This window comes from Serinus canaria, chromosome 3, assembly GCF_022539315.1.
Source record: "Serinus canaria isolate serCan28SL12 chromosome 3, serCan2020, whole genome shotgun sequence".
Taxonomy (NCBI): domain Eukaryota; kingdom Metazoa; phylum Chordata; class Aves; order Passeriformes; family Fringillidae; genus Serinus; species Serinus canaria.
Genome location: NC_066316.1, coordinates 13,797,930 through 13,824,134, shown reverse-complemented (window position 1 = coordinate 13,824,134; position 26,205 = coordinate 13,797,930). Strand labels below are relative to the sequence as shown.

The 26,205-nt window shown below is 40.0% G+C and overlaps 1 protein-coding gene across 1 annotated transcript; it reads right to left on the bottom strand.

Annotated features, from left to right (window-relative positions):
- Nucleotides 1-453: 453 nt before the first annotated feature.
- On the bottom strand, nt 454-25,912 carry HNRNPLL (heterogeneous nuclear ribonucleoprotein L like). Its single transcript, XM_030235585.2, has 13 exons — nt 25,595-25,912; nt 17,253-17,371; nt 16,902-17,139; nt 13,583-13,668; nt 11,629-11,725; nt 11,466-11,538; nt 7,403-7,474; nt 5,707-5,924; nt 5,419-5,540; nt 4,580-4,781; nt 3,641-3,698; nt 3,430-3,528; nt 454-2,276 (listed from the first exon to the last, which is right to left on the bottom strand). The coding sequence occupies exons 1-13, from the start codon at nt 25,790-25,792 to the stop codon at nt 2,221-2,223; spliced, it is 1,638 nt and encodes a 545-aa protein (XP_030091445.1). The 5' UTR covers nt 25,793-25,912; the 3' UTR covers nt 454-2,220.
- Between the last annotated feature and the right edge of the window lie 293 nt (nt 25,913-26,205).

Here is a 26,205-nt window from a genome sequence, read left to right as displayed (position 1 = left end):
ACATTAAAGTGCATTCTTTTTCTTTTTTTTTCCTTTTTTTTTTTGGTTTTTTTTTTTTTTGGTTTTTTTTTTTTTTTTTTTTTTTTTTTTTTGTTTAATGAAACCTGAATGTTTAAAGGGTCACTCATCCCACACTACAATTTGAAAACAGACTATTTTTAATGCTCAACTACAAACGACTTCTGGAACTACATTAACACAACTAGCAATGGAAATTGTGACAGAAGAAACAGGGTTCCACAGAACATTCAAAGTGATAAAAGAGAAATGAGAGACTGGGAGAGATCTTTTACAGTTAAAACACTAAGCAGCACAGAGCATTTCACCAGCAGCAAAATATGGCATGTGACTTCTGTGCTGGAGCTGTCTGGAAGCAATTTCTGAGGAAAGAGCACTCTAGCTGAAAGAGTCTCAGCAGTGCCCCTAAAATGAAAGTCTCATTGCTACCTCACAGACAGGAGGCTGGGATTATTCCAAACCCTGTGCTGAAAGACTTGCCAAAGAGCAGCTGGTTTTCAGTTCCCAGTTCAGACATATTAAAAGCCTGATGTGAATACCTAAAACACCTGTTACCTAAAGCATGAACAAAATGGAGGTAGATGGGGCAAAAATGAATCACTGTTGATGAGAAAACCTGAAGGACATCTGACACATTTTCCTTTCTGTGATAAGGAATATTTGCCTTGAAATTGAGAATGGGGAAAATCCAGTCTATTGAAAGATGTGCAATGCTCACAGCCTGTAAACATCCTACAACACAACCTCTCAAGGACAAGCACTCTGCAGAAATCATCTTGCATAAAGGATGGATATAGATAAAATCCATAAAGACAGAGCAAAGAACTTGTAGGAGAAAGCATAAAACAACTGATAAAGTAAGTTCTCTTCTAAGAGCAGAACTGAATGAAGCCCTCAGCAATCCACTGCAAATTCAGAAAGGGGAACACACACAGAGCCTAGGATAACAGCTCCCAGACTCCACTGCTTGGATTCCTCTTTCTGGGGGCTTAGCCCAAACAAGACACAACTCCAGTTCCAGAAGAGAGGTTTCAAAGTACTGGGACAGAACAAAACATCTTCTCCAAAGTGAAAGATTTCTCACCTCATTAATCTCACATCACACAGTCAGTTACTTTACCTAAATCCCACTGAGATTGCCTCATCTTAAACTACAGAGAAGCCAAGACTATTCACTCAATGAACTCTTTCATGGTCATAAAAGATGTTTAAGGTAAATCAGACAGAAGAAAACGTTGACTTAACTGTCCAGGTATGAAAGGATATGGTGCAGGCTTTCTTATTGTTTTAACTACTTTTACCACCTTAGTTTCTATTGTGATCCATGTTGTCACTCCCCCCATGACTTTTACCATTTAGTATGTCATAACCACTGCTTTAAAAAAAGAGTCAAAAGGATTTGCTAAACACCAAAGATTTAAGTTTAAATCATGGAAAATGAGGATGAACACATTGATACAGGCTTGCAATTTTAATTTTTAAAAGGCCCCTACGGTGGGACTAGCTGTAGATGGCATCCTTCCATGCTAATGCAAATGGAAAATAGGATTAAAAAAAAACCCAAAAAACAAAAAAAAAACCAAAACCACTTTAAATAAGTATGAATTCATACCATACACGTGTACATACTTAATAATTTTCTACATTAGCTCTGTTTAAAACTATAAATCAAGTCTGTACTACTAAAAATTCAGTATGTGCAACATTAATCCAATCAAAGCATTTTATAAATACAAGCTTCTTTTTAGTATTGCAACATACTTCACTACTTAACATATTGAAAAACAAGTTCTACATTTAAAATTCTGCTAGAATAGCTCTATCTGCCAATTTAAGACTACAAATGGAAAAATACTTGCTAATCTTTAACATTTTGAAAATGCAAATATATTTCATTTTTTGAAAAGAAACAATCTTGTTTATCCTACTGGTGCTTCTTTAGACATTTGAAGTTACTACACTAACAAAATACAAACTTTGTAGTAAGCTTACAACATGTACTCCTCAGAGGCAAAAATAAAAAAAAAATCTGGTTTGTATTTATGAAGGAACATCCATTTATTATAAAACAAGATAAAAGATATTAGAATTAAGTTGAAACAAGGCAACATTAGAACAACCACTTTAGAGCTTTGTGAACGAAGTGTAGTTTTTAACTTGCAAATCCAGGTGAACGTAGCTCTTAACATGCTGTCCCCTTCTTTATAAATGGGATGAAGTAGAGAAGCAAAGTTTCAAGGTGTAAGGGTTGGAGCCATCTGTGAGGAGACAAGACAGAACACACCATGGGCACAGCTCTCCTGCTGATCCACCTTCCATAACCTGGCACGTTCACCAGTTCAGTGTATCGCACACTCACACGTCCACTGGGGTTTGCCTTTTTCAATTGAAAGAGAAAGCTTTTCTGCTGCTACCACCTCTCCAAACTGAGATAAAATTGAAATTGTGAACAGTGTGCTATCCATACTATCTTCAAAAATATCCTGTCCTTAAGGCCTGTTATGAATAAGGTGGACCAAAGGTGTGGGGGAATATAAGAGATTTAACCTGTTAACACTTCACAGGGAGACAAACTCATAACAGTTAGGAGGAAGTAGTTTAAAATAATATTAGACACTGGCCTGGATTCAATATTATGTCTGGGAACACCTGGAAAGAGTCCATTTAATTCAGTAAACTATCTTAATTGTTCAGTGCAAATCTGGCCTATTGTGTACTTGTTTAGCAGGTGAACTCACCCCACTCTATTCTTGCTAGTTTGGAGCTAAATTCAGCTTGGCTTCACAATTTCTGGCTTCAAAGGGAAAGTGCTACAGGAGTAGTAAATTGAGAGCAATGAGCTGAGTAACTTAAAGAATCCTCTGTTCAAGACATTGCAGATTACTCTGTATTTATTGTGAAAGAATCACAGAAGGGTTTGGTTGGAAGGGATCGTCTCATTGGATCATCCCATTCCAACCTCCTGCCTTGGGCAGGGATGCCACACACTAGACCAGGTTGCTCAGAGCCCCATCCAGCCTGGCCTTGAACACTTCCAGGGATGGGGCATCCACAACTTCTCTGGGCAACCTGTGCCATTTCCTCACCAGCCTCACAGTCAGGAAAATCGTCCTAATATCTAAAACCTAAATCTCTCTGAGTTTAAAATCCTTACTCCTTCTCCTACCACTATTTGCCCCTGTCAAAAGTCACTCTCCCTATTTTTATAGGCTCACTTTTAAAGCACTGAAAGGCCACCATAAGGTTATCCTGGAGCCTTCTATTCTCCAAGCTGAACAACCCCAGCTCTCTCAGCCTTTCCTCACAGGAGAGGTGCTCCAGCCCTCCGATCATTGTTGTGGCTACCAGAACCCTCAACTCTTTCTCCACAGAAAAAAAATTCCAGCAGTAAGATCAGGAAAATTTACTTACTTGGGACTCTTATCTGGTAGTGATTAAGTACAGTGAGAGCTTCCACTGCATCTGTCTTACATTCCCATTCCAACAGACCAGACAGTGTTTTGGCAGAAGCTGTCAAAATGAGAACAAAAACGGAAAGGAGGGGATCAGTAACATCTGACAGTTGATACTCAGATCAAAACTGGAATCAAAGCACTTCCCAAAAAGGTCAAATTTTACTTACGTTTTGGGTCAAACACTTTGTATTTAATAAAGCTGAGAACTTCATGATCCTCACATAACTGTCACAAAAATAAAATAAGATAAAAAACTCCAGTAAAAGTGCACATAAACAAATTAACAAAAATTCCAAGTTCCTGGGAGAGACACACAAAAAGGAAGATTCTGACTTTTTAAGAGAGTTTGCAAGAATTTATGGCAAATCATTTAAAAAATATGTTTAGATTGGTAACTCTTTAGAATACCATTCTGTAGTATAAAAAACAAGGCGCCTGTATCTGTGATATCACTGCTATCTCCAAAAACATATTAATATAATAACAACTTCTCCTTTTTGGCATTCCTACTCCAATACAGTAGCACTGAAGTTGGTGATACAAGGACACTACTTGTGAACCAGAGTTCACTTTCAGACAGAGTTGGAAAAATTTATTTTATTGAACTGAAAAAAAACTCACTGAACTGTCAGCAATCTTGCCACTGCCTCCACTTAAAGAGGCCCAATATTCCATGTTTTATGCATCCAGAGTTCCTTTAGGATACAACTGTGCCAAAGGTTCTAGGTGCATGCTTGTCTCCATTCCAAAACATCATAGCAGTCATTACAGGGAGTCAGTAAATCCTTTGTGAGTTGTAGTCCTAACTTTCGTGTATTTGGCTTTGTGTCTTTTCCCTTTCCTCCAAAAAAACCCCAAATTAAGCTCCTCAACTTTATTCTCAAGATTTTGTTTCTCACGTTAAAAAAAATATAAATAAATAAAACTGAGACAGTAACTCCAGAATTGTAAACATATCCAGATGGGCTATAAATATATTTTAAGGAACAGATCTCTTCCAGTGGCTCTGCTACAAGCCTCCCAGTTACTTGTTTTTAAAAGCAGCACCAGGAAAAACCACGACAGGGCCCAGAGAGCACTGCATGTCAATCACTCCAAGTGCTTACCTTTACAAATGTTTCCTCAGTCACACACAGGGGAACATTGTAATAATGCAGCACACAGGAGGGTGGCTGGATGATGTTCTTGGATGCTTGACCAGCACTGGTGAAGCGATTGTTCTTGCTCATGGCAAAATCCTTGTAACTACTCGTGCCATCCTCCAGTTCAAATATCTGGCTTGGAACTACTGAGTGCTGCTTGGAAACACTGGAATTTAAGGATAAAATTTCTTAAATAATTAGGGCTATCATACTTTGCAGGTTATTATCTAATTAGAAAAGACCTGGTGTTTCTTTATAATAATTTGAAATATATCAAGTAAGAACATGATGGGTTGATTTTGGCACCTTCCTTAAAAAATGTAGAAAGAATGGATAAAACACATTAGGGAATACAGTTTATCATTGGCCAATCCATGTAATGACAATATGCTTTATGAATGTAAATAAATAAAATTATAAATAGTAATAAATATTAGAGTGGTTTGGGTTGAAAGGGACCCTAAAGATGATCTCCTTCCAACCCTCCTGCCATGAGCAGGAACAGCTTCTACTAGAGTAGTCTGCTCAAATGCCCCTCCACCCTGGCCTTGAGCACTTCCAGGGATGGTACATCCTCAGCTTCTCTGGTCAATCTGTGCCAGTGCCTCACCACCCTCACAGTAAAGAACTTCTTCCTAATATCTGACCTAAATTCACCCTCCTTCAGCTGAAAGTCAAAATAAAGAGTCGCAAATTGGAAATCATGACTCCAACAACGATAACAGAGTAGTGTGATATTGTCCCTTTGAAACCTCATTCCATCTGCCCACTGGTGGACTGTTAATCTGATAAAACATATTTACCAGACATTGAGTCTCTTTCCAAATAACTTGACATTATTGAGATGTGTGACTGCTCTTTCTACAGCGTATTCATCACCCATTTCAACCAGTGCTGTGCCCGGAATAGTCTTCATAAATTTCACCTAAGACAGATAAGGTAAAAAAAAAAAAAAAGCATTGCAACAAAGAGCTCAACCAATAGTTTTATAAAACATTAGGACATATTTTTAGACAACCTCAGGCAGGCTTTTTCCAAAACATTTGAAAGAACTATAGTGGTTTCCAAGTTTCTAATCAATTATGCCTTACCTTCTCAATGTTTCCATACAAGCAGAACAGGTTGAATACCCTTGAGCAGTTCATCTTGAGCTGATGCAACCCACTAACCATGACAACTGACCCAGAAGGATTTCCACCGTGCATGTAAGAGGAGGATGCCTGCGGCAACGGGTAAGCAACGAGTTCGGGAGTGTCCCGAGATCCCATTCGGTACCGGCTTGGCAAGGGCAACAAAGGACCATGGGAGCCTAAGGAGATGAGAGACCATGTTTTTATGTTGTTTGAAATCATTTGCACTATTTAATCATGCATCAAAGCCCACATACATAATGTATATTTGAAGGAGGGGTAGAAGGTAACAGCAATTGCTGAAAAAAGATACTCCAGTAATTACAAAAATCATTATCTTCCCTGCAGCGTGCAAAATATTTGAACATAAACCTATCAGAGGAAATAATTAAAATCGACATTCAGAAATATTCCCATATAGTTACAGAGCTACATGGCACCAAGAAAGAATATTACAAAGTCAGGATAACAAACCAAAAGGAGTGAGACAGAGGTCAGGAGATGACACAGCTCTTTTTCCCAGAGACATGAGATTAAATAAGAAGCCTGCCTTTCTACAAAATGCTCATTTGGAAGAAACAGGAATACTTAAGCCTCCACACTAATGGAAAATGAAGTGTTCCTATTTTCCACTATAGATAAAGTGACAAGTTTCACTGAAATAGACAATTTCTTTTTTTTTATCTTTTAGTGATGAGACGCTACTAGTAAGCAATACCTCTGTTCATAGAAAATGTCAGCATTACTGACCAAGAGGAGGATCCATTCTTCTGAGACAAAAATAATGTGAAATTCACGTAAGCCAAGTATAAAAGGAAGCTTTTGTCTTTTTTTCCCAGCAAAAAGCAGTAATGACAGGGAAAGAGTCGTATAGGAGGAGATGGACATATTACTTAAGGTAGAAGGATGTATCAGAAGAATAAAAAAGAACATCACTGAATCAAGGTGGGACTTGAAAATGCTGGAGATTTGAAGAACCTTTGGAAAGAGTAGGTAGGATGTCAACCTACATTGTAAAATATCATAAATATCTTTGCAAAGAAAGGCAAAACAAATCACATTGCACCTGACAGCTGATGTGGGGACATTTGTTTCTCCACCCTGAGGTCTTTGCTCAGCACGTGCAAGTGACAGCAAACCTTGCCTTACAGAGAGCAGTGGTAACAAACACAGTACTTTATAGCACCAATTCCAAAACATCATTCCTCTACAGTCACATAGCTGCACAGTCACATTCCTTCTCTGATCACCTAAATCAGAAGTGCAGATGCCAACAATTCATAGCTTTGCATGCAAAAGCATCAGAGCTCTCTGTTGTAACCTATCACTGATTACACTATGTTGCCATTTTCTAGAAGAAAACTGCTTTCCCAATTCAGGTATCATTTTCTACCCATTGCCAGGGTGATGGCAACTGAAAGGAAACTTTCTTCCAAGGAATAAACCTGTAGAGCTGAATGCTTTGGGTGACAAGAAGGGGTGAGGCAATGAGTGCACATGGATTTCACTGAACCAGCAGTGTTTCAGCAGGCAGACTGACAGCACTGCAGGTGAACTGCTCATGCTGAAGGGAACCACAGCCAAGCATTGATTAAATATTTAGAATTCCTCAGAACATGTAAGAAGTCATAAACAGCTGTAATACCATGATACTTACCATAGCCATCATGTCTAAAGGATGATGGGTGCTCTCCCAAAATAGCTTGTCTCTGCCGGCCCTTCCCTCTGTCTAACGTGGGAAGGGAAAGAAATCAGTTTAGTATGCACAACCAAGCACTTGATTTCTCCAGTTAAGACACAAAGCTTCTAGTTAAGAAGTGAAAAAGTAATTTGAGTCCCTGTTATTTTTATAAATGATTTCTCATTCACTCTATGTCTAAAAATACAAGCTGGAGCCCTGGGACACCAAAATTAAAAGACTGCCATCTGTATAACAAATTGCACTTAAGTTGATTGGGGGCAGTGGCCAATGAGGAGATGCAGACATTTAAAGTTTATGGAGATACCCAATAGTTCTCCTAAACAGACATCACACATTAGTATAGAAAACACCATACAGCAGGATTTACCCATGTGTCTCTTAAAACAAATTTGAAATGCAGTACTTTTGAAAGACAGTACCTGAATCATAATATTAGCTTCAACAGCAACACATTTTCAAAGTGGGCTTCTTTCAAGAAGTTTCAGCATAAGCCAACAACAACCTGTATTACATGGTTTCATAATCAGTAAACAGAGAGCATTACATATGTGTACATATATATTTACAGAACACCTACTGATTTATGGGTGTGCTGAAAGGATTGTACATTGTGGCATTACCAGCAGCACATAACAGTTCAACTGAGGGAAAGCATCACTGAGTAATGCACTTACACAACAGTCAATCCTTTAAGAAAACCCAGTTCTCTAGAATATAAAGTTAAGCAAGGGGTCTACATTAATGGAGGGAAGCAGTGCCTCACAGCCAAAGCTGTATTTTCCAATCAGATCCATGCTGCATGACAAAAAATAAAATCTAAACTTCCAGATTTCTTTGTTGTCAGCAACAATCCTTTTCCGACAATTAAAAAAAAAAAAAAAGCCACATTGAAAAGATGGGGCAAGTTATTTATGAGTTTACAACAATTCTCAGGAAATTTAAGTATGACTGCTGAAAAGAGTAACTCCAGCCCAGTGCAGTTGGAGGTAGTTTCCCCAAAAACAGGAACTATTTGATTACACAACAGTGGTAGATGAAAATACATGTGGCCCTTTCTGTTCAGGATTTCGAGGCCTGGTTCCAAGTCAGATATTTACTTTGGCAGTAAAATCTGAAGAGAGAGCAGTCCTGAATACTTTCAAATATACAGAAGAAAGATTACTGTTGTCAAGTTTACTTTTCCACTCCCTTTTCAGGATAACAGCTCTGGTTCTTGGCTCTAAAAAGCAAATGAGCAGTCAGATCAAGTATTTTGAGCATTTAAACTGTACACGTAATCATCTCTCAGAAAAATCAGTTGTGTAACTCCAATCTGTGGAACTAAGTGCTTTGAAACTGTCCACAGTAAAATATAGCCAAGAATCACATTCTTCAAATAAAGAATTCTGTGAAAAATGTTTGACAAATATTTCATCCTCGTGGTGGTGCATGTCTCTCCTTGCTCCATGCTTATTCCTTCCTTGAACCAAGCCCCTGGATTGTGCCAGTACAAATACTTGTGTAAACAAGCACTAAAATACAAGAACCAACCTGTGTTGAAAATAATTCTGCAAGGAAAGATTCTTTATGACCTTCTTTAAGCTTGGGTTCCTTGATTTTTAGTTTTGTTTTTGCATCAGGTCCTTGAGTCACTGAGCAAGCTGGTATTACCACCAAAAGAAATGCTCCAAATGACAGTTAGAAATTTCTGGCTAAAGGCCAGTAGAATACTAAGTCAGGTGGGTTTATTTCATTCAATCTAATGCAATATGAGTTCACAGCAGCAGGCATTTGTTAGGAAGTTTACTTTAGTGGAGAAAGACTATGGGCAATTTATTACCATAAAAAACTAAAAACAGTTCTTAAAAGAAATCATTAGTAAAATGCATTTCCTTCCTAACATTTGAAGGGCAGGTGTGAAATTCTGAAAGGATTTATTGGTATGTCTGTCCTTGGAATGAAATTTCTTTGGGATAAGATCCTTGCTACAGTGAGGGCTCTACAGCTCAGGTCACACTATGTTCAAAACCCAAATAGTGCTGTTGCAAGTGTGAGTTGAAGGACAAATACATAAACTCTTTCAAAGAAAACCCCAACTCCTTGATTACTTTATGAGCAAAACTGCTCTAGATGCCTGTTTTATAAAGTACATTTTACTGTTCATTCAACAATTTATACTCCCATTGTCCACATAAATGGATGTTGATCATTAGTAAATGAAAAAATCATACTACATACAATATGTAATGACTGAGATAGATAGATAGATAGATAGATAGATAGATAGATAGATAGATAGATAGATAGATAGATAGATAGATAGAAAAGAAAGAAAGAATACAAGTCTAATTTTTTTCCCCTCTTATGCGTAGTAGGGTGCTTATGTATAGAGAATAGAGACAGTAATAAAAGAAAAACAAAAGAGCAGAGTTCTTGAAAAGAGCAAGCCACGCCTATTCTAAATTTTTCATTTTCCACTGTTTGCTCAAGTTTGGGGAAGTTTCAGTTCATACAGTCATACTTATCTGCAGGCCAATTACATAATGCATTTAGATGCACAGTGTTTTAAGTCAGCCTCCAAATACTGCAATGATCAAAAGATACAAGGGTCAAATTAATCCTTTCAGTTTTTCAAATTCAAACCTTTAGATTTTTTTTCTTGTCCTTGAGTTTCTTCAGAATCCCTTTTTTTTGACTCAAGAATTTGAGAAAAAAAAATTGAATCCCAATACAAATAGTCATAATCTAGAAGCTGCAACCAATATGGTAGCTCCCTTGTTAACTTTTTACAAGAACTTCATTTTGAAAAGCCAAGCCCTAAGTTTTTAGTTGTACAACAGTTTCACACCCAGTGTCTCTGCAGAATTACTCTGAAAGTGCAAATCTCTTGAGACAGCCAAAGCCCTGGTTCTCATGTAGCCTTTGATAAGTAGATATTCTATCTTGGTCACATTGTCTTCACTTTTCTAACTTTACATTGAACATATTATTGTACATAGGTTACTGAACACTGCACTCAATAGTTACAGCTTTTTGGTTATATTTAAATAAACACTTAACAGGAGTTAGGCTAGACAGCAGTTTGACTGTACATATATAATCATAGTTTCCACTGACATGAGTTAAGCCCTGAGAATTTCACAGCTGAGTACTCAAGAGACAGTATGCCTGTACCAATTATGGATCTCCCTATTTTATTACTTAGGTATAGCTGAGGGGAGTTATTGGTATTGCACTGCTCAGTTCCAATTATCTGCATATAAGGACTGAACTTCCCTACTACTAAACAATATTTACATTATTAAGTCTGAATGCAACTCTCACATACAGCAAGTAATAAAAAGATTACAATGTCAATGATATCAACAAAAGGTTCTTAATTTTGTAGGTTCTCGATTTTCAGTGGTAATTTTAAGGGAAATAAGACCAGCATACATACAAACTTGAACAGAATGGGTACAGTCTATCATGTCATTCATCCCATACAAATCTGAAGTACTGAAAATGTCCTCCTTTAAAAACTTGTGGTGGTGATGCATGCAGTATGCAGACAAGGTGAACTGCAAGTCTGAGGTTTTTCAGAGGGTTTTTTTGTTTGTTTGGGGTTTTTTTTGCTGATGCCGATGTGGTGCATGATGAAGTGTAGAGTCAGCCTGCTGAAGTCCTCTATCCTTCTTAATGCCTTGTCCAACATAGGGGAAAAGAGTCCTTTCGAAGGAGAAGCAGTGTGCAAGTTTGTAGTTTATAAGGAATAGTCTGTGCCAGGTTTCCTCTCCTCCAAAGAGAGAGAGCTGCTTGGAGAAATGCAAGTCCTTGAGAACTGCGAAGGTGCTTGGAGGTGTGGGCTCCTTGTTGCACTAAGTGGCTCAAGCACACGGCAGTAGGGGGCACTAGGGCTCAGGGTTAATTCCCTGCGGTGGCACAGCCTCCAGCAGCACTGGCCTGCTTTGGAAGGACTGCTGCCACACAGCCTGACCACGTGTGAAGGGCTGGCATTAGTACAGTCAAACAGCTACAGTGAGAATGGATCAGAACCTACCTCGGCGGCCCAGATATGGCTTAGTGTAGTCCCAACTATCGTTGTCATTCCTAATGACATTAAGTCGAGTTGGCTGTTCAAATAAAGTAAAAGTGAAAGAGGTTAAGCCTTGACTATATGTTTTTTTTTGGAGTAAAATTAAAAGAGAAGGTCCAAGCATTACCCTTGCATATTCAATTTTTAGTGTGCAGCATCCAGCATAGATATCTGCTCCATTGAGTGCAGCCTTTGCCTTCTGGGCACAAAACACTGATTCAAACATACACATCATGTTAAGGATCTTTTTCCCCAGGTGTCTCATTCACGTCCCTTTTATCTGACAGGGCCTTTTTACTTTTGTAGCCTGCAGGTATTTCACTATTGTATACACTACAAGAACTCCACAGAGACTTATCACACTAGTTACTTTACATCAAAAGGATTAAGTGTACACCCTTTTTAATTCATTAGCCAAAAAACCCACATAACTAAAAGAGAGACTTGGAGTGAACAAAAACTCATCTTGTCTAAAAAAAATACAACAGGTAGATGCATGTACCAGGCTCCAACACCCAGATTATTTCATATGCTTCTCATACTCCAAGATTAGTTTTGTGATTAGCAGAAAAATGTGCCTGAGCCTTGGCACATCACAACCCATGACCTCACCCATACTCAATAATATATGGTGTCAGAAAGCCTGAACTCTGCAGCAGAACAGACCTTTTGCACCATGTCTTGATATAATTAAGTGACATTTTAGAAAAAGTCCGAAACAACAGAATGTGCCTTGGTTTTACCACATTCCTGCACCACAACTTCTTCCAAAGTGATGCAGGTTCACTGGGGAACTTAAAAATTAGGACAGTTAACCTTCCCAGACCTATAAGAAACTGACACTGGCCAGAACAGGAGAAATAATGGGTACTTCAAGTAGCATTTAAATTTGAGCAAATTTTTTAACTTTTCAGATAAGGCTTGTCTTGAAGCTCACTCTCCTTGCCACCCCCAGCTGTTTACCTTGCTGCTGCATTACTTCACTCACATTTGTGAACTTTCTTTCAGTTGCTGGCTGGTTTCATTTTCAATAAAAGGCATGTTACAGAATTTAATTCAAAGGACATAAGGATGGCAGTTTCTGAGAGCATGCAGGACCCTCCCCACAACTTCCCTAATCTCTCACAAGATGAAGAATAACCCCCAATTGTGCAAGTCATCTGATGGGACAATTCCATTTATGACAAAATTAACACATACACTAATTCAAATTATTGAATGTTAGGACACACAGTTCAAGTTTTCTATATAGATAAAAAGCAATTAGTTTGATTTAATAGAAGTTAGGTAGTTCCCTTTGCCTGGAAAATCATCAAGGCAGCCATCACACTGGTAGCATCTGAAATCACAAAATAATGCCAAATAATTTGGCAAATTTTGTCCAGATAACAGTTAAAAAATGGATGTAAATAAAGCTTTAGGAAGAGGGCTGTCAGTTTCATAAATTTAGGCTTAATCATATCAGACTTTGGACTTCACAAACCACAGCAACACACCACAATTCTGAACATTCAACCCAAGAACAACTTAAGGCTGCAAATAGAGTAAACAGTAGGATAATAGAGCAGGGAATTTCTTCAACACACGATGCCCAAGAATCAAGGTCAGGGATGCCTAAGTTGGCCTTTGCTTTATGAAGTCAAAATAGTAAGACGAGCAGTACATACTGGGACTATTTTAGAAGAGTCTGAAGAAGACAAACTGCACCTTTGCAATCCCTTACCCATTTATTGAGTATCAACAGAGGCAGAAGCCATGAAACTTTTGTGTAGAAAGGTGCATATAAGGGATTGTCAAATCTGTGATATAATTCATGTCTGCAGTTATTAGGCCTGAGGAACTATAAACATGGTTATCAACCACTGTTGACAATACCATTTTCCTAAAAAGATGATATGTGCAAGTACTATTTGTCTTATAGAGATACAAAAATTAGAAGTTACCATGTCTTAGACAGAAATTAAGAAATTATTTGGTCTCAAAACCACATGTTATTTTTCTGACATTTGCATGTTAAACCCATTTGGAGTCAAGAACCTACAGCAAAAAAAAAAAAAAAAAAAAAACCTCAGAAAGGATATTCAACCATGGCTTGTATTCCATTTCTCTTGAATATAACAATGCGCTGAACTTTTCCAACAGGGTTGCACACAGTGTACAAAACATCCTAAGGAAGAAGAAAAAAAAAATTTACTCAGATGTGAAATTCCAATCACGTATGGTCCGAGGAACATTCTCCTGCAGTGGAATTTAAGTGCCAAAGAGCAAAGAAAAGGCTTGTTAACTTTCCATTTCTTATTTTGCCCTCTACAATTAATACATTCATGACTGGCATTTTTATCAATCAGTATACTACAGGCAATCAAATCTGAAAAACAGGAAAATACCTCCATAAGAAGTACTCAAGCAAATACTGGTTTAACAAGTATCTTCAGCTGTGTCCAAACCCAGTACCTGCATCCATGCCTCAAACTCTGCTACCTTTGAAGCACTGCCCTGCAGTAGTTCTACCACAGCAGAGAGACAAAGTGACACTTGTAGTTGTAACACATTTCGAAGTTTTCCAGCAGCTGAGGTCATGTTCTTTTTCAGAGAGTAACCGGGAATAGTTCAAAATGTAAACTTAGCTGACCAAAATGAGAATTTCAACAGTTTTCATCCAAGTGAAGCAAGCGGGTGCTATGCTCCTTCCTTTCTTTTTATCTAAACCAAATGCCTCCAGAATTATCATTTCAAGATTTTGGTGTACATCCTCAGGTTTATTTGGGAGTCAAGATGAAGAAGTAGCAAAGGAAGTAGGTATAATATTTATTATTATGTGTTGCAGAGTAGAGGAGCAATTGGGAGGCAAAGAAGTAGGGGGTATGTGGATTTCTTAAAACTAAAACAAACACAGCCCACACAGCCTGAAGCCATAAAAAATAAGACCTGTGAGATCATTTACAGCACACCTGGCAGCACAAAAGGCTACCCACCATCTCTCCTGTTTGGGAGAAAAGATTCCTAGAAACTTTCCAGCTCCAGGTGACATTAATTTTCATATGACTTTCCTTCATAATTTGTGCCTCAAAAAATTTCTTCACAGCCACTTAATTAAAACCAAAAAATTGTCTTTCAAAACACAAGGTCTACTCAAAACCCTATCAGTGTCATTAAACAGCAGTCACACACACAACTAGATTATTTAATCATGTTTCATAATTCAGCTACTTTATATTACCAAATCAATCAAGTGGTTCACCAGACACAGTAATGAGGGCTATTTATTAAGAATTTAAGCACTTGTATTATATACATACTAGAATATCATAATTCAGTTGCCAAGGTACATCACACCTTCCTCATGCATGTGGGAAAGTCTCTTTGAACAGACAAATCTCTGAAAAAGTTCTGCTCACAGGTAAGGAAACAGGGAAACTGAACTTCAAAGACCTGTACATGACACCTTGGGCAAAACTCTTTAAAACACCAACAGCCCCTATCCCCTAGGGATGAAAAGCAATTAGGAATTAATTACAGTTAATTTGCACTTCTTGCCTTTTGATGTTACAGCCCTCAAAAAACCAAAAAATGTTCTGTGAGAGAGAGAGGCTGATCACAATTGTAATTTTAGAAGAATTTTGCTTCTGCCACAAGAGGCCTTTGAACAGACTAATGTCTCTCCAAAAACTCTATCTTGTTTTTAAAGTAAAGAAGCTCTTAAAAATTTTAGAACAGTTTACTGCAGATATTCAGACTTGCCACTTAAAACTGGTTGCATTTTTTCATCTCTTTTTTCTAACTGTAGTTCAAATTTAAGAAGAACTTGAAGAGAAAAAAGTAGTATTGGGCTTTGTGTGTGTGTCTCTCTCTCTTGCCTTTTTTTTTTTTTTTTTTTTTTTTTTTTTTTTGCGGGGGGGGGAGGTAGGGATATTTCATTGATTTTTGTTTTCTTTTGCTTGGGAGTGGGTTTTTAAATAATGCATATTTTGCCTAAGGCATTCTTAAATTAACTAGTTTTTAACCACTGGACAAATGCAAAATTTGTATTTTTCTCACCACATTTTTAGTTGCTATGGGCACAGCTGCTCTCCCCAGTTGCTGTGACTATGCTGCCTTCAATGAGCTCTGCTGCTTGCCAGTAATTCTGGAAATCTGCCTGCTCCCAACACTCTTTTGTATATGCTAAAGAAACAGCTGGGGGCAGTGGGAAGGAAGAGGTTAGGGGTGGGTTGTTTGTTTTTAAAAGGGAGCTACTGTGCCAGAGGCTTCATCCTCAGAATTCCCGTGGAATTCTCCTAGCCCAGAACCAGGCTTCTGCTCCCAGTTTATTCAAGCATCCACCTTTAACTGAGCAGCTCATGCAAGGCAAATTTAAAATTCGTGAATGAAAGAGAGTTTCCAAAATTTGTATTACAGTGATGTGCAAAGAATACTTTAATTCAGTCAGGGGATTTGTTCACACAGCTCAGAGCAGGTTTGTTTTTAAACACTAAAAATCAACTCATACCATGGCATGCTTTTCTATAAAGAAAATTGAGAGGAAAAGCAAAATTCATCACTCACTGATGAATCAACAGACAAAAAGCTGCTGATACTCTCAAGACAGTGAAGCAGAGAGCATGATGTGGAACTGACTACTTGAAGTAATTTCAGGAATACTAAGTTGCAGTCAATTGCTCTCATAATATACAGCACATTAAATACAACCTAATGCTTGCATTAAGTTACTTGGTTCCACACACCCCAAACACTTTGACTGATCCATACCATCCTACATCCTTAAGAAAAGTGACTCATACTTGTATCATAGTACACAATTTAAATTTTTTTCCTGAAATATTTCTGTGCAATTTAACATCTACTATAAAATCTCCTATGAAAAATATAAGCATTTAATGCATGATAAAACATAAATGCTTAAATACCAACAACAATAAAAAACCCCTGTGTCTTCAAAAGCCATGTACATGTGCCATTAATAAATGGTAATAAATTAAGATGCAACTGTATAAATGGTACAACTTGAAATACTAAAAAGGAAAATATGTTGGCCCAAATAAAAGTGAGGAAGATTCCATCAAACAGGAGTTGATCATCATAAGATAAAGGTTTCACCTTCCCACAAAGGAAATACTTAAGAAGGAGTGCAATAATATAACCTCTCACTACTGTAAAGAATCCTTGCTCTTTAAACAAACACCACTCAGAGCCTAACGGCTCAATAACAATCTTGATGTTGTGGCAACACATCTGGAGATATTCCAGAAGCATACAGCAACTTAAACATTTCAAAACCTTCACTTCCAAAGTCTTCAAATGTATTGCAAATCATCTGTATGAGACTGAATTGTCTTTATTTAAGAACATGTGTGCTACTTATGTGAATATACAAAAAAATAAACAAAAGACAAAACATACCACTGTAATTGGGTAGAGAGGATTCTGAATTGACAACAGGAGAACTTTATTCCCACCAGACGGGTCATCAGTGTTCCCTGGCCGAGTGATCCTCTTGCTTGTGGAGTAGTTGAAGAAGGCCTGCTGCCCAGCAATGTACACAGGCTCATCTGCTGCAAAGGTCACACATTTCTTTGCACTCTCGACATTTTCAAACTCCACCAGAGCCTGGCGCTTGAACGGCATCATCATGACATAGCTGGTGAGGGAAACATCACACTAAGGTTTCCTGCTCACTCAAAACAACTCCCAGGTCCCATGATGGTCATTTATGACATGTCTTTCTCCAAACTATTCCTAACAAAGACATACCATATGGTTCCAAACTTCTCAAGAGCTTCCACGAGATCTGCTTCCACGACAGATTCACACAGCCCTCGGACATGGACGACAGGAGAAACAGAGACTTTGTGATGACTTCCCCCGGCATCCTAGCAACAAAATGACATTTTAAAATTCAACACAGAGCAAGGAACACTCCTATCATTAATTAAAATTAAATACTTGGTAGACACTACACTGTGTCCAGAAGCAGCCATCTAAATGCACAATCTAAGCAAGTGTTAAATAATTTAACTTTTCTTTCCAAATGGATTGCCAAGTTCAGTTGCTGAAGTCTACTTAAAATAAAAAGCTTTTCTGATTTAATTAATCTGTTTGCACACATAGAATTTTTCTTGTATTAAAAAAAAAAAAGCAACCATTTAACACTGATTGAATTGCAGGAGGTCTTACACATACCCTATTCATTAGAAGCATTAAAAAAAAATTAGGACATGTCCAACAGCTAAAATATTTCTGACACTCTGCTTGCTGATGCCGGTATTTTTTTGAGACAGGCTGGGAGAATAAAAAAGCAAGAACAAACAAGGGCCATCCCCCATTGTAAACTGAACACAAATTAAGAATTTTTCCAATGCTCCGCAATGCAAGAAAATGTCAGCTCTGGATTATGTTTGAAATAAACCCAACCTCCTTTCTAATTCTGAACACACATTTTTAAAAACTCACAGTTTCTGTACATATGGGGCTCTTTTCACCCCAAGGCTGACTGCTATTAATGGATCCAGACATTATACATTAGCACACAGAGTTCCCACCATAAATATTTTTCAGAGCTACTTTCAGACAGGCAGCTCTGTGCAGCTGAAGAATTTGGGCTGGAATCAGCTTATCTTTCCATGAAAACCCTGAAGTAAGGCTGAAATTTACCTTAAACATTCTAGGACACAGAGAGGAAAAAAAAAAAGCCAATAATGAGGGATGATCAAAGATTATAGATAACACACTAAAATATACTGCAAATATCCAGCACCCAAATTTCGTATTTGTAACAGCAGCGTGAAGTTGATGTACTCAAATTTAGTGACTACATCAATGTGTTCCACCTAACAGATCAAGTCTTGTTGATTTTTCACTTAAGCAGCAGCACAACATCTTCTGGAACATGAGAGATTCTCATTTGTAGCACAAAGGAGCACTGAGCTCCAATATTTAAGTAACCACAATGATTGCTATTACTGTTAGACATTCGTCTTTTCTCTGTCCATTTGAACTGCAGATGCCAGGAAAAAAACACATTCCAGATAACTACAAATTGAGTCTTGTGTGTTTAACTCCTGTGGTTCCATGCAGTGTTGTCACTGAGCAATTACAAATTTCTTTCTTTAAATTGAGGATTTGACCTTCTGTTTGAATCAAAAGCCAGCACTTCAGGCTTCCTCAGATGTCAGAACAATCAGCTGTGTAATATTTTAAGCTTACCTTACATTTTATTCGTTTGCGGTAAGAAACCATTTTAAGTGGCAACACATTTCTTTGAATAAGAACTTGGCAATTCTGGGAAAATACCACTGGTGATATTTGTATAAGTTACCCTGTATCCTGAATCAATCAGCTCCTGTGTACAGCAGGAGCAGTGATCAAAGGAGTCAGGAAAGGTTAATACTTTGAACTGCAAATGCTTAGACAATTGCAGAAGGAACAGAGCTACAGAGAGATTTTATTTTCAGACTGTATGTTCTTAACCCACATACATACTTTTCAAAGCTGAAAAAAGCACCTGAGGAAATCTTCAAGAGAAAACTAACAATAACCACCACTTTTTCCTGTAAACCCTATTACTCTAAGAAATAACAGGCACCTTTATTTAGAGTCTACAGAGCAATCAAAGATTATTACATCAATTATTCATTGCCCTGCACAGTTGCTACTATTTTAAGACCCCAGTTATTGCTAGGGGGATGCATTTTGCTTTTAGGTTTCTTTAATACACTCAAGAAATCCCATCTAATATTATTTGTATCTAATCGCATCATGAATACAATAAATTATTAACTCATTGAAGCAGACTCACCACAAGGAATAGTTACTAGCAACTTAGTACTTGCTACTTACTACCTTTTTGAACTAATATCTCCATAAATCACATCAAGCTTTTCAGAGAATGGATACTCAGAAGAGTATTTCTCTCTCCCTCCCCTTCCCAGCTCAAACTTCTGGTTTAGTTTCAGTTCATGTTCCTTTGTTATGTACATCCCTTTGTATTTTTATCTACTAGCAGGTACTAGTAGGTACAAATCTTTCTAATAGTGCAAATTCTCTCAAAAATTATTTTAAGACTTTTACACTTGCATCTTCAAATCCTTTATCCATGAATTACATGAACATGTACTGGTGTTTGCACTTCTGCAGAATATCAACAAATACAAATTTTGCTCTCTGTTATCGTTAAAGCAACCTTTGGCTTTCCAAACCCAATTTCCTTCTCCCAGAACACCATACAGAAGACATTCTTTTAGCAAGGTTTAGCAAGAGATTTAGAAAGAACCAAAACTGCCATTATAGCAACCTGTGCATGAGCTCAAGAAGCATGGAATAAAAAAAAAAACCAAAAAACTCCCCCAAAACAAACAACAGAAAAACAACACACCCATCTCGCAAAAAAACCCAAACACAAATGAGTGATATCTTGGCCACTTGCCACGAACTTTAAGATTTACCTACAGAGAATTTCAGAACCACTTTTATTCAAATAAGGCACTGAGGTGGCCAAATCAGAGGGTCTGTGCTTTACTCCAAATAGTTTCTAGCCAGCAGCAGCGAACAGCAGCACAAGAACCAAGCACAAATCAGTCCTGAGCTAGGAAGCGGCAAACTAACATTCACAGAGCACATGGGCTGGTGAAGGATGGGGACATGGGCCACAGGGGCAAGAAAAGTCTTCACAAGGGGCAGACACATCTTATTGCCAAACAAGTTTTGCAGCTACAATGCTGCAGTATCAAGCAAATCTAGAATGACTCTGGATTTCCTCTATGAGGAGAAATAAAACCACCAGACCACTTGAAAAATCAAACGTGTCTGCAGAGTGTAAAGTGCACAGCTAAGGTCAGAACATTCACAGCTCATCCAACTGCTGCTGGAATTTCTCCCCAGAGAAGAACAATGCAGGATTCCGACCAAGATCTCACAGCTCCTGTATCTTGAAAGCTACATGTGCTACAGTTGGCACACAGACAAAGGTTACATCAAAGCATCTGCTCACACTCTGACTAACAACCACCAGTGTTTCTCTGCCTACAAAGGAGTCTTTCAGAAACTCAGCTCCCATGAGAGCACAAAAGCCCATGCAAAACTCCCAACACCACACTTGCACTCCACCAAAGCCAGGAGAACAGAGTAGCCAATGTTACAACTGTACCATTTATATATAAATATGTATATATATCTTAAGAGGATTTGAAACCTCAGTAATGATTTATTGAAAAATCATTAGGCTGGACAGAAAATGTAGTTAATTTAAATAGATAATGGAACAGACTTCCTGCTCAAGACCAGTAACAAGGACAGAAAAGGTTTCCTTCAAGAAAGAAACCAGGAGCATAGAAATCCTTACCCAGAAACAAAGCTGAGGCACAAAGGGAAACACTGACATATCCAAGCAGATGAAGTACAAACAAGTGACTTCACATACCTAAGACTGCAACAGAAGCAGCTTCAAAGAATGGTTGTGGCATCTTAACATCCATTTTTTTGTGACCTACATACCTCTAGACAACATTTGAAACATATCAATGGTTTCTTGCCAACTAATTACAGTTTGCCATTACAAAAAGGAAGAAAGTGATCATGAGCTCTAGGACAATGCCTGTCTTGCTCATCAACTCCATATCAGAATTTTCTCACCAACTGTTTGCACAAAAATTTGTCCTTTATCTCTCCAGTCAGACACTTTCAATCAGTATACTCATATTAGCCCTATTAATTTGTACTATCTTTTTTTGAGCATCTGCTTCTTTGTCTTTCACTATTTACCTCCTCCATCTCTCCTTTTTCCCCCCACTGCCAAAAGGATGGCACTTCTCCTTCATATTCCCTCTGCCAAGTACCTAAATATACTCTTATTTAGTTTCTCACCTTTTAGATTATCTTATTCACTCTCAACTTTCTCCTCTCTCTGCATCCTTCTTAACTGGTCTGAAATTTGTTTTACAGATGCAACAGAACTGGTGGTGAGTGGGGGGAAGTGTCTCAGAAGAACCAAGCAGGCAAGACTAAGTTAAGGTTCCACGACAGTGGAAGGATGTATCAGTTTTGTATATCCTAGGTTTGTGCTTTTTTAATTGTTGGTTGGTTTAGGGGCATGGGGGGCAGGGCTACACAGAAGACGGGGGTTAAGATTAATCACACCCCATACTCTGGATGGTTACCTGGCAATTCAGTTTTGTTTTGGATGAGGAGTTTAGGTATCATTTCTCTTTGTTTAATGCATCTCTACCACTGTGTCCTTTCAACGATTTCAACTGCTACAGAAAGAATGCCTGCACTATGACCCCTTCTGTTAACTCTGAATTTGACCTGAAATGGTCAGGTATTTGGACCATATCATTGTCTCAAGTCCCTTCCAACTGAAACAGTCTATTCTATTTTCCTCTCTGCTCATGACAATCTGAATACCCTTAAAAATATATATGAATAAATAAACCCAAGCAATCATCATCCCAAACCAAATCCTTACACAACACAGCATCATCAGGAGATTCAGCCTGAAATACTGCAAGAAGAACCAGCCTGAAGGTAATGTTTTGGATTTTTTTTTTTTTTGAGGGAGGACAAAGGAGGAAAAATTATTTACATTTACTCAAAACCAGCTTCTAGGACAGAGTTCATTGAAGAAATGGACAAGTCAGTGCAAAGTAGGTGAAGATCTGAACTCACTACATTTAGCTGCTGTAACCACACTGCCTGTGTTAGACGCGAAGCAACTGAGTTGCAAGGAGAGCTACTTTCCATTTAGCACCCAGGCGGTTTCAATACAGTGGCTGAGAAGCTGCAAGATCACATCCCTGTTTTACCTTGCAACAGCTGATAGCTCTGTTTGTGTACTCAGACACCACATCTCACTTCCCCAACTGTAAGAACAGAGATAACAGATCTTCCTGACTTCACAAGAATGCTTAGCAGTAGGTATGTCAGAGACAGTGAGGGAGGGGAAAGCTACAGGTGGTACAAATATGACATTTATCCATAGAACCAGCATTTAAGGGAGAAACAGGGGATGGAGCTGAAAGGACCACAAAATTTCATTAAATTATCCCACATTATCCCAGTGTCCTGACCATCTGCTACGCTGCAATTCTGATTCCCCTGACAGGGCTTCACCACCACTCAACACTGCTTCTGTAAAGGTCATTCTTCCAAATCACACTCTCTCCTACTGAATACTTCTGCAGGAACACAACCTGCTCCTTCCCTGGTCAACATCCTGGTCTGTTCCTGGCTCTCCTGGCTCCTCAGCCTGGAGATGAGCTGAGAAGGAGAGGGTACACTTCTGGCTTACGAGAAGTGTCCACACAAGTGAGAAACAGAGAAAAACAAAGAGCAAAATAAATGTTGGATTCCCTCTGGATCTCACATAGAGATTTCTAGGCACCCTTTTCAAAAAATCAAACCAAAAGAAACCCCACAACAACAAAAGACCAAAACAAAACAAAAAAATAGAGCCGTGAAGGGCTTCTTCAGCCAAATGCAGCAATCCCAGAACAGGAAACTGACACAATAATAAATACAGCCCAGGAGGGTGACCCCACTAATCTGCCAGAGGAGTCCTAGCACAAAAGAGCTTTTATACAAGGGCATATAACCCAGGAGTGTACAGTTGATGATATTTCAGGGCATTTGTAAGGGAAAGATCAATTAAAATAAAATAAAAAATAATTAGAAAAAAACCCCACCCAACAAATCATATGTCTGCCAGACTCACATCACTCTTTATCCTGATCATACACTCCTTATCATCATTTCACCATCATTTCCCATTTCTCCTCCTAATTCCCCATTCACTATAGTTCCTCCTACTTATTTTTCTGCTCTCTTCTGAGGAATCCAGGACACTTACATTTCTTCCCTCCTCTCAGCCTACCTTCATCTTCTATGTCTGAACCACATACAACTTTTATAAGCTGAGAACATTTCCCTGCAGAGGAATCAGTAAGATACATCACAGAATACATAAGTTTCCTGCACATTTTTGTATCTGTTGAAGAGAAAAAACCATGAAAATTCACATTAACTAATTCAACTTAATAGAAGTTGGCATTTTGCTATTAAAAGCTTCACATAGAATTACTAACAAAAGCACTTGGTCATTCACTTTTCATATCTCCATTTGATGTTACAGCTTATGCTTAAGAAACCAGTTCCATCTCCAGCATCAAGACAACTCCTGCCTCCCCAACACTGAATCTATGAATACAGTTTTGCCAATAAATTGTCAATGACACTGCCACTGACACAACCAGCTGCCGGAAACCCCTTATGTTCTCGACTTGCTACACATTTGTTTCAGTTTCTTTACTCACAAGCCTCAGCACATGCCATGGTTGAGATGCAAAAGGTGAAGTCACATCCCCCATGGTGTCCTTACCATGAAGGGTAAACCTGAATAAACTGAGACATCATGAAGACACTCTGAGCCAGAGCCCAGAAAAAGAGACATATAAGAACTAGTTGATTTCATAAAGATGCAAAAAAGAGGAAAGGCAAAAGCAGAATTTCCTTTCTACTTGAAACACTCACTGCATGGCATTCAGCTCTCCTGCATTACAAACTTTCCAGATAACTTAAGCAAGTATAAGGATTTCTTTCAGCACTAGCCTTTAAGACAGAGCACATTGCTAAGTCTTGACTGCAACAGAGATGATGCTCCGTCACAAGAAACTTGAGAGTTGAAACAGTTCTCTTCAGAAATTTATTTTGTTACAGTTTATCAGGAAACTTTTGTAATAATGTGCTGCTTTGGGCTAAGGTAATATTAATTTTCTCCACAGTAGTATGGGCAATATTTTGGATACGTGCTCGAAACAGTGTTGATAATACAGACGTTTTCCTTGGTGCTGAGTAAGAATCAAGGCTTTCTCTGTTTCTCCTGTGTCTCCACATGTGAGCACAGCCGAGACAGTGACCCCAAGTGACCTAAGGGATATTCCAGACCCTATGAAATCCCACTCAGCATCTGAAGTGGGGGAAGAAGAAAGGAGAACAGGATTTCCCTCACTTGTACCCTTTTGATTCCCTCCCCCAGCAGCCGGGCAGGAGTCAGCTGTGCAGTGCTTGGTTGCAGGAGAGGGTTAAACCACGACAATAAATTTAGCAGGCACCTTCTCTATCAGTAGATTTAACTGATAGAGAATGGTAGCAGCAAATGCCCCCTCATTAACTCATCCCAGTGATAAGCAAGTTCATTTCAACAAATCACAAAACAAGCTTTGACATTAAATCAATGCTTTCTTGATTTGGCTTATTCAAGTAAGAAACAGAAAGAGCCATGAAGGAGAAAAATGGTTGTAATCAGATGGACAATTAGTTAGATAAGGAATCAAACAGTAGACAGAAAAGTCTCGTTAGCTCAAATGTATGGGTCAAAGACTACGTTGATACTTAGATGCAAATTCACGAGAAAAAAGTACGTAGCAAAAAAAAAAAAATAACCGAAGTGAACCATCGTGCTCATTGCAGTGGGAGGGAGAAAGTAGAATTAGAAATTAATTTTAAAAGGAGGCAATGGTTTAAGATCAGCCTTATCGCTTGTGGTGCCAGACACAAAGGTAGAACGGAGGATGAAAGGAACCCTCGGCCGCGCTTTCAGCCCCCGCCGCCGCCCCCCCCGCTCGGTGTTTCTATAGATACGCTCAGCAACAGGGCCGGCACTAAAGTTGCAATGGCGATGCCCCGAGAGGCGCCCAGCTGCCCGCGGAACAGGGGCAATCCGTGAGCTCCTGAACCCACACCCCTCACACCCATCCCTCCCTCAGGCTGCCGGCCCGGCCCATGCCCGCGGGCGAGGAGGAACAAGCGCACGCCGGCGGCGGGCAGCGCGGAGCGCAGCGAGGACCCGGCCCGGAGCCCCCGCCATTCCCACCCCGCCGGAAGCGCCTCCATGCCTGGGAAGCGGGCAGAGGGCCCCGACCCCGGGAAGGCCTCGCGGCCATGGGAAGCCCCCCACCCCTCCTGAGCACGGCCCCCTGCCCGCGGAGCAGCGGCGGGGGCGGTCGCGGCCTCGCCCGCGGTAGGGGCGGGGCGGGACGGGTCCCCTCCCCCCGCCGGCAGCCTGAGGGGAGCCGCCCCCTGCCCGCCGGCCCCGCGTCCCTCACCCCGCCCGAGAAGCCGCCGCCGCCGCGCGATGCGGGGGGCTTGTCCCGCCGGCCCTCGCTCTCCTCCGCGCCGCTGTACTCGATCTCGCCTTCCTCGGCTGCGGCGCTGGGCTTTAGCCGCTTGGCCTGGCTCTCGTAGGCGCCGTCTTCCTCCTCCTCTTCCTCCTCGTACCGCTCTCCAGACGACGGCGACGACATGTCCGCGGGAGGGAAGGGGGCTGCCGACCCAGGAGACGACGCGGGAGCAGGGACGGAGCCGGCGGCGGCGGCGGCACCGAGCCCGAGCGATGCTCTGAGCCCCGGCCCCCGCACTCGGCCCGCCCCGCGCCGGCACACGGCCCCGCCTCCCCGCCCGCCGCAGGAGCCGCGATTGGCTTCAAGCCGAGGAGAGAACGGGCGCGCCGCGGCGATTGGTTCTTACGCGTGTCCATGAGGAAGCAGGGCGCTTCAATTGGACAGGGAGCGCGCCCGTCACCGTGCTGTGGGGCCGCCTCGGCCCCGCCTCCTCTCCGCCGTGCCTGAGGGCTCGGTTGGGGGGAGGCGGCGGGAGACGCTCTGAGGGTCCCCCAGCGCCCGCCCTGCGCCCCCGGCCCCCGGGCCTCTTCCTTGCC

Coding starts and splice junctions, on each gene's coding strand:
- HNRNPLL (XM_030235585.2), bottom strand. CDS start 25,792: ATGTCGTCGCCGTCGTCTGGAGAGCGGTACGAGGAGGAAGAGGAGGAG. Junction 11,539..11,628: donor TAAAAATTGAATATGCAAGG/GTAATGCTTGGA, acceptor TTATTTGAACAG/CCAACTCGACTTAATGTCAT. Junction 3,699..4,579: donor CTGAGGAAACATTTGTAAAG/GTAAGCACTTGG, acceptor TTTTTGTGACAG/TTATGTGAGGATCATGAAGT.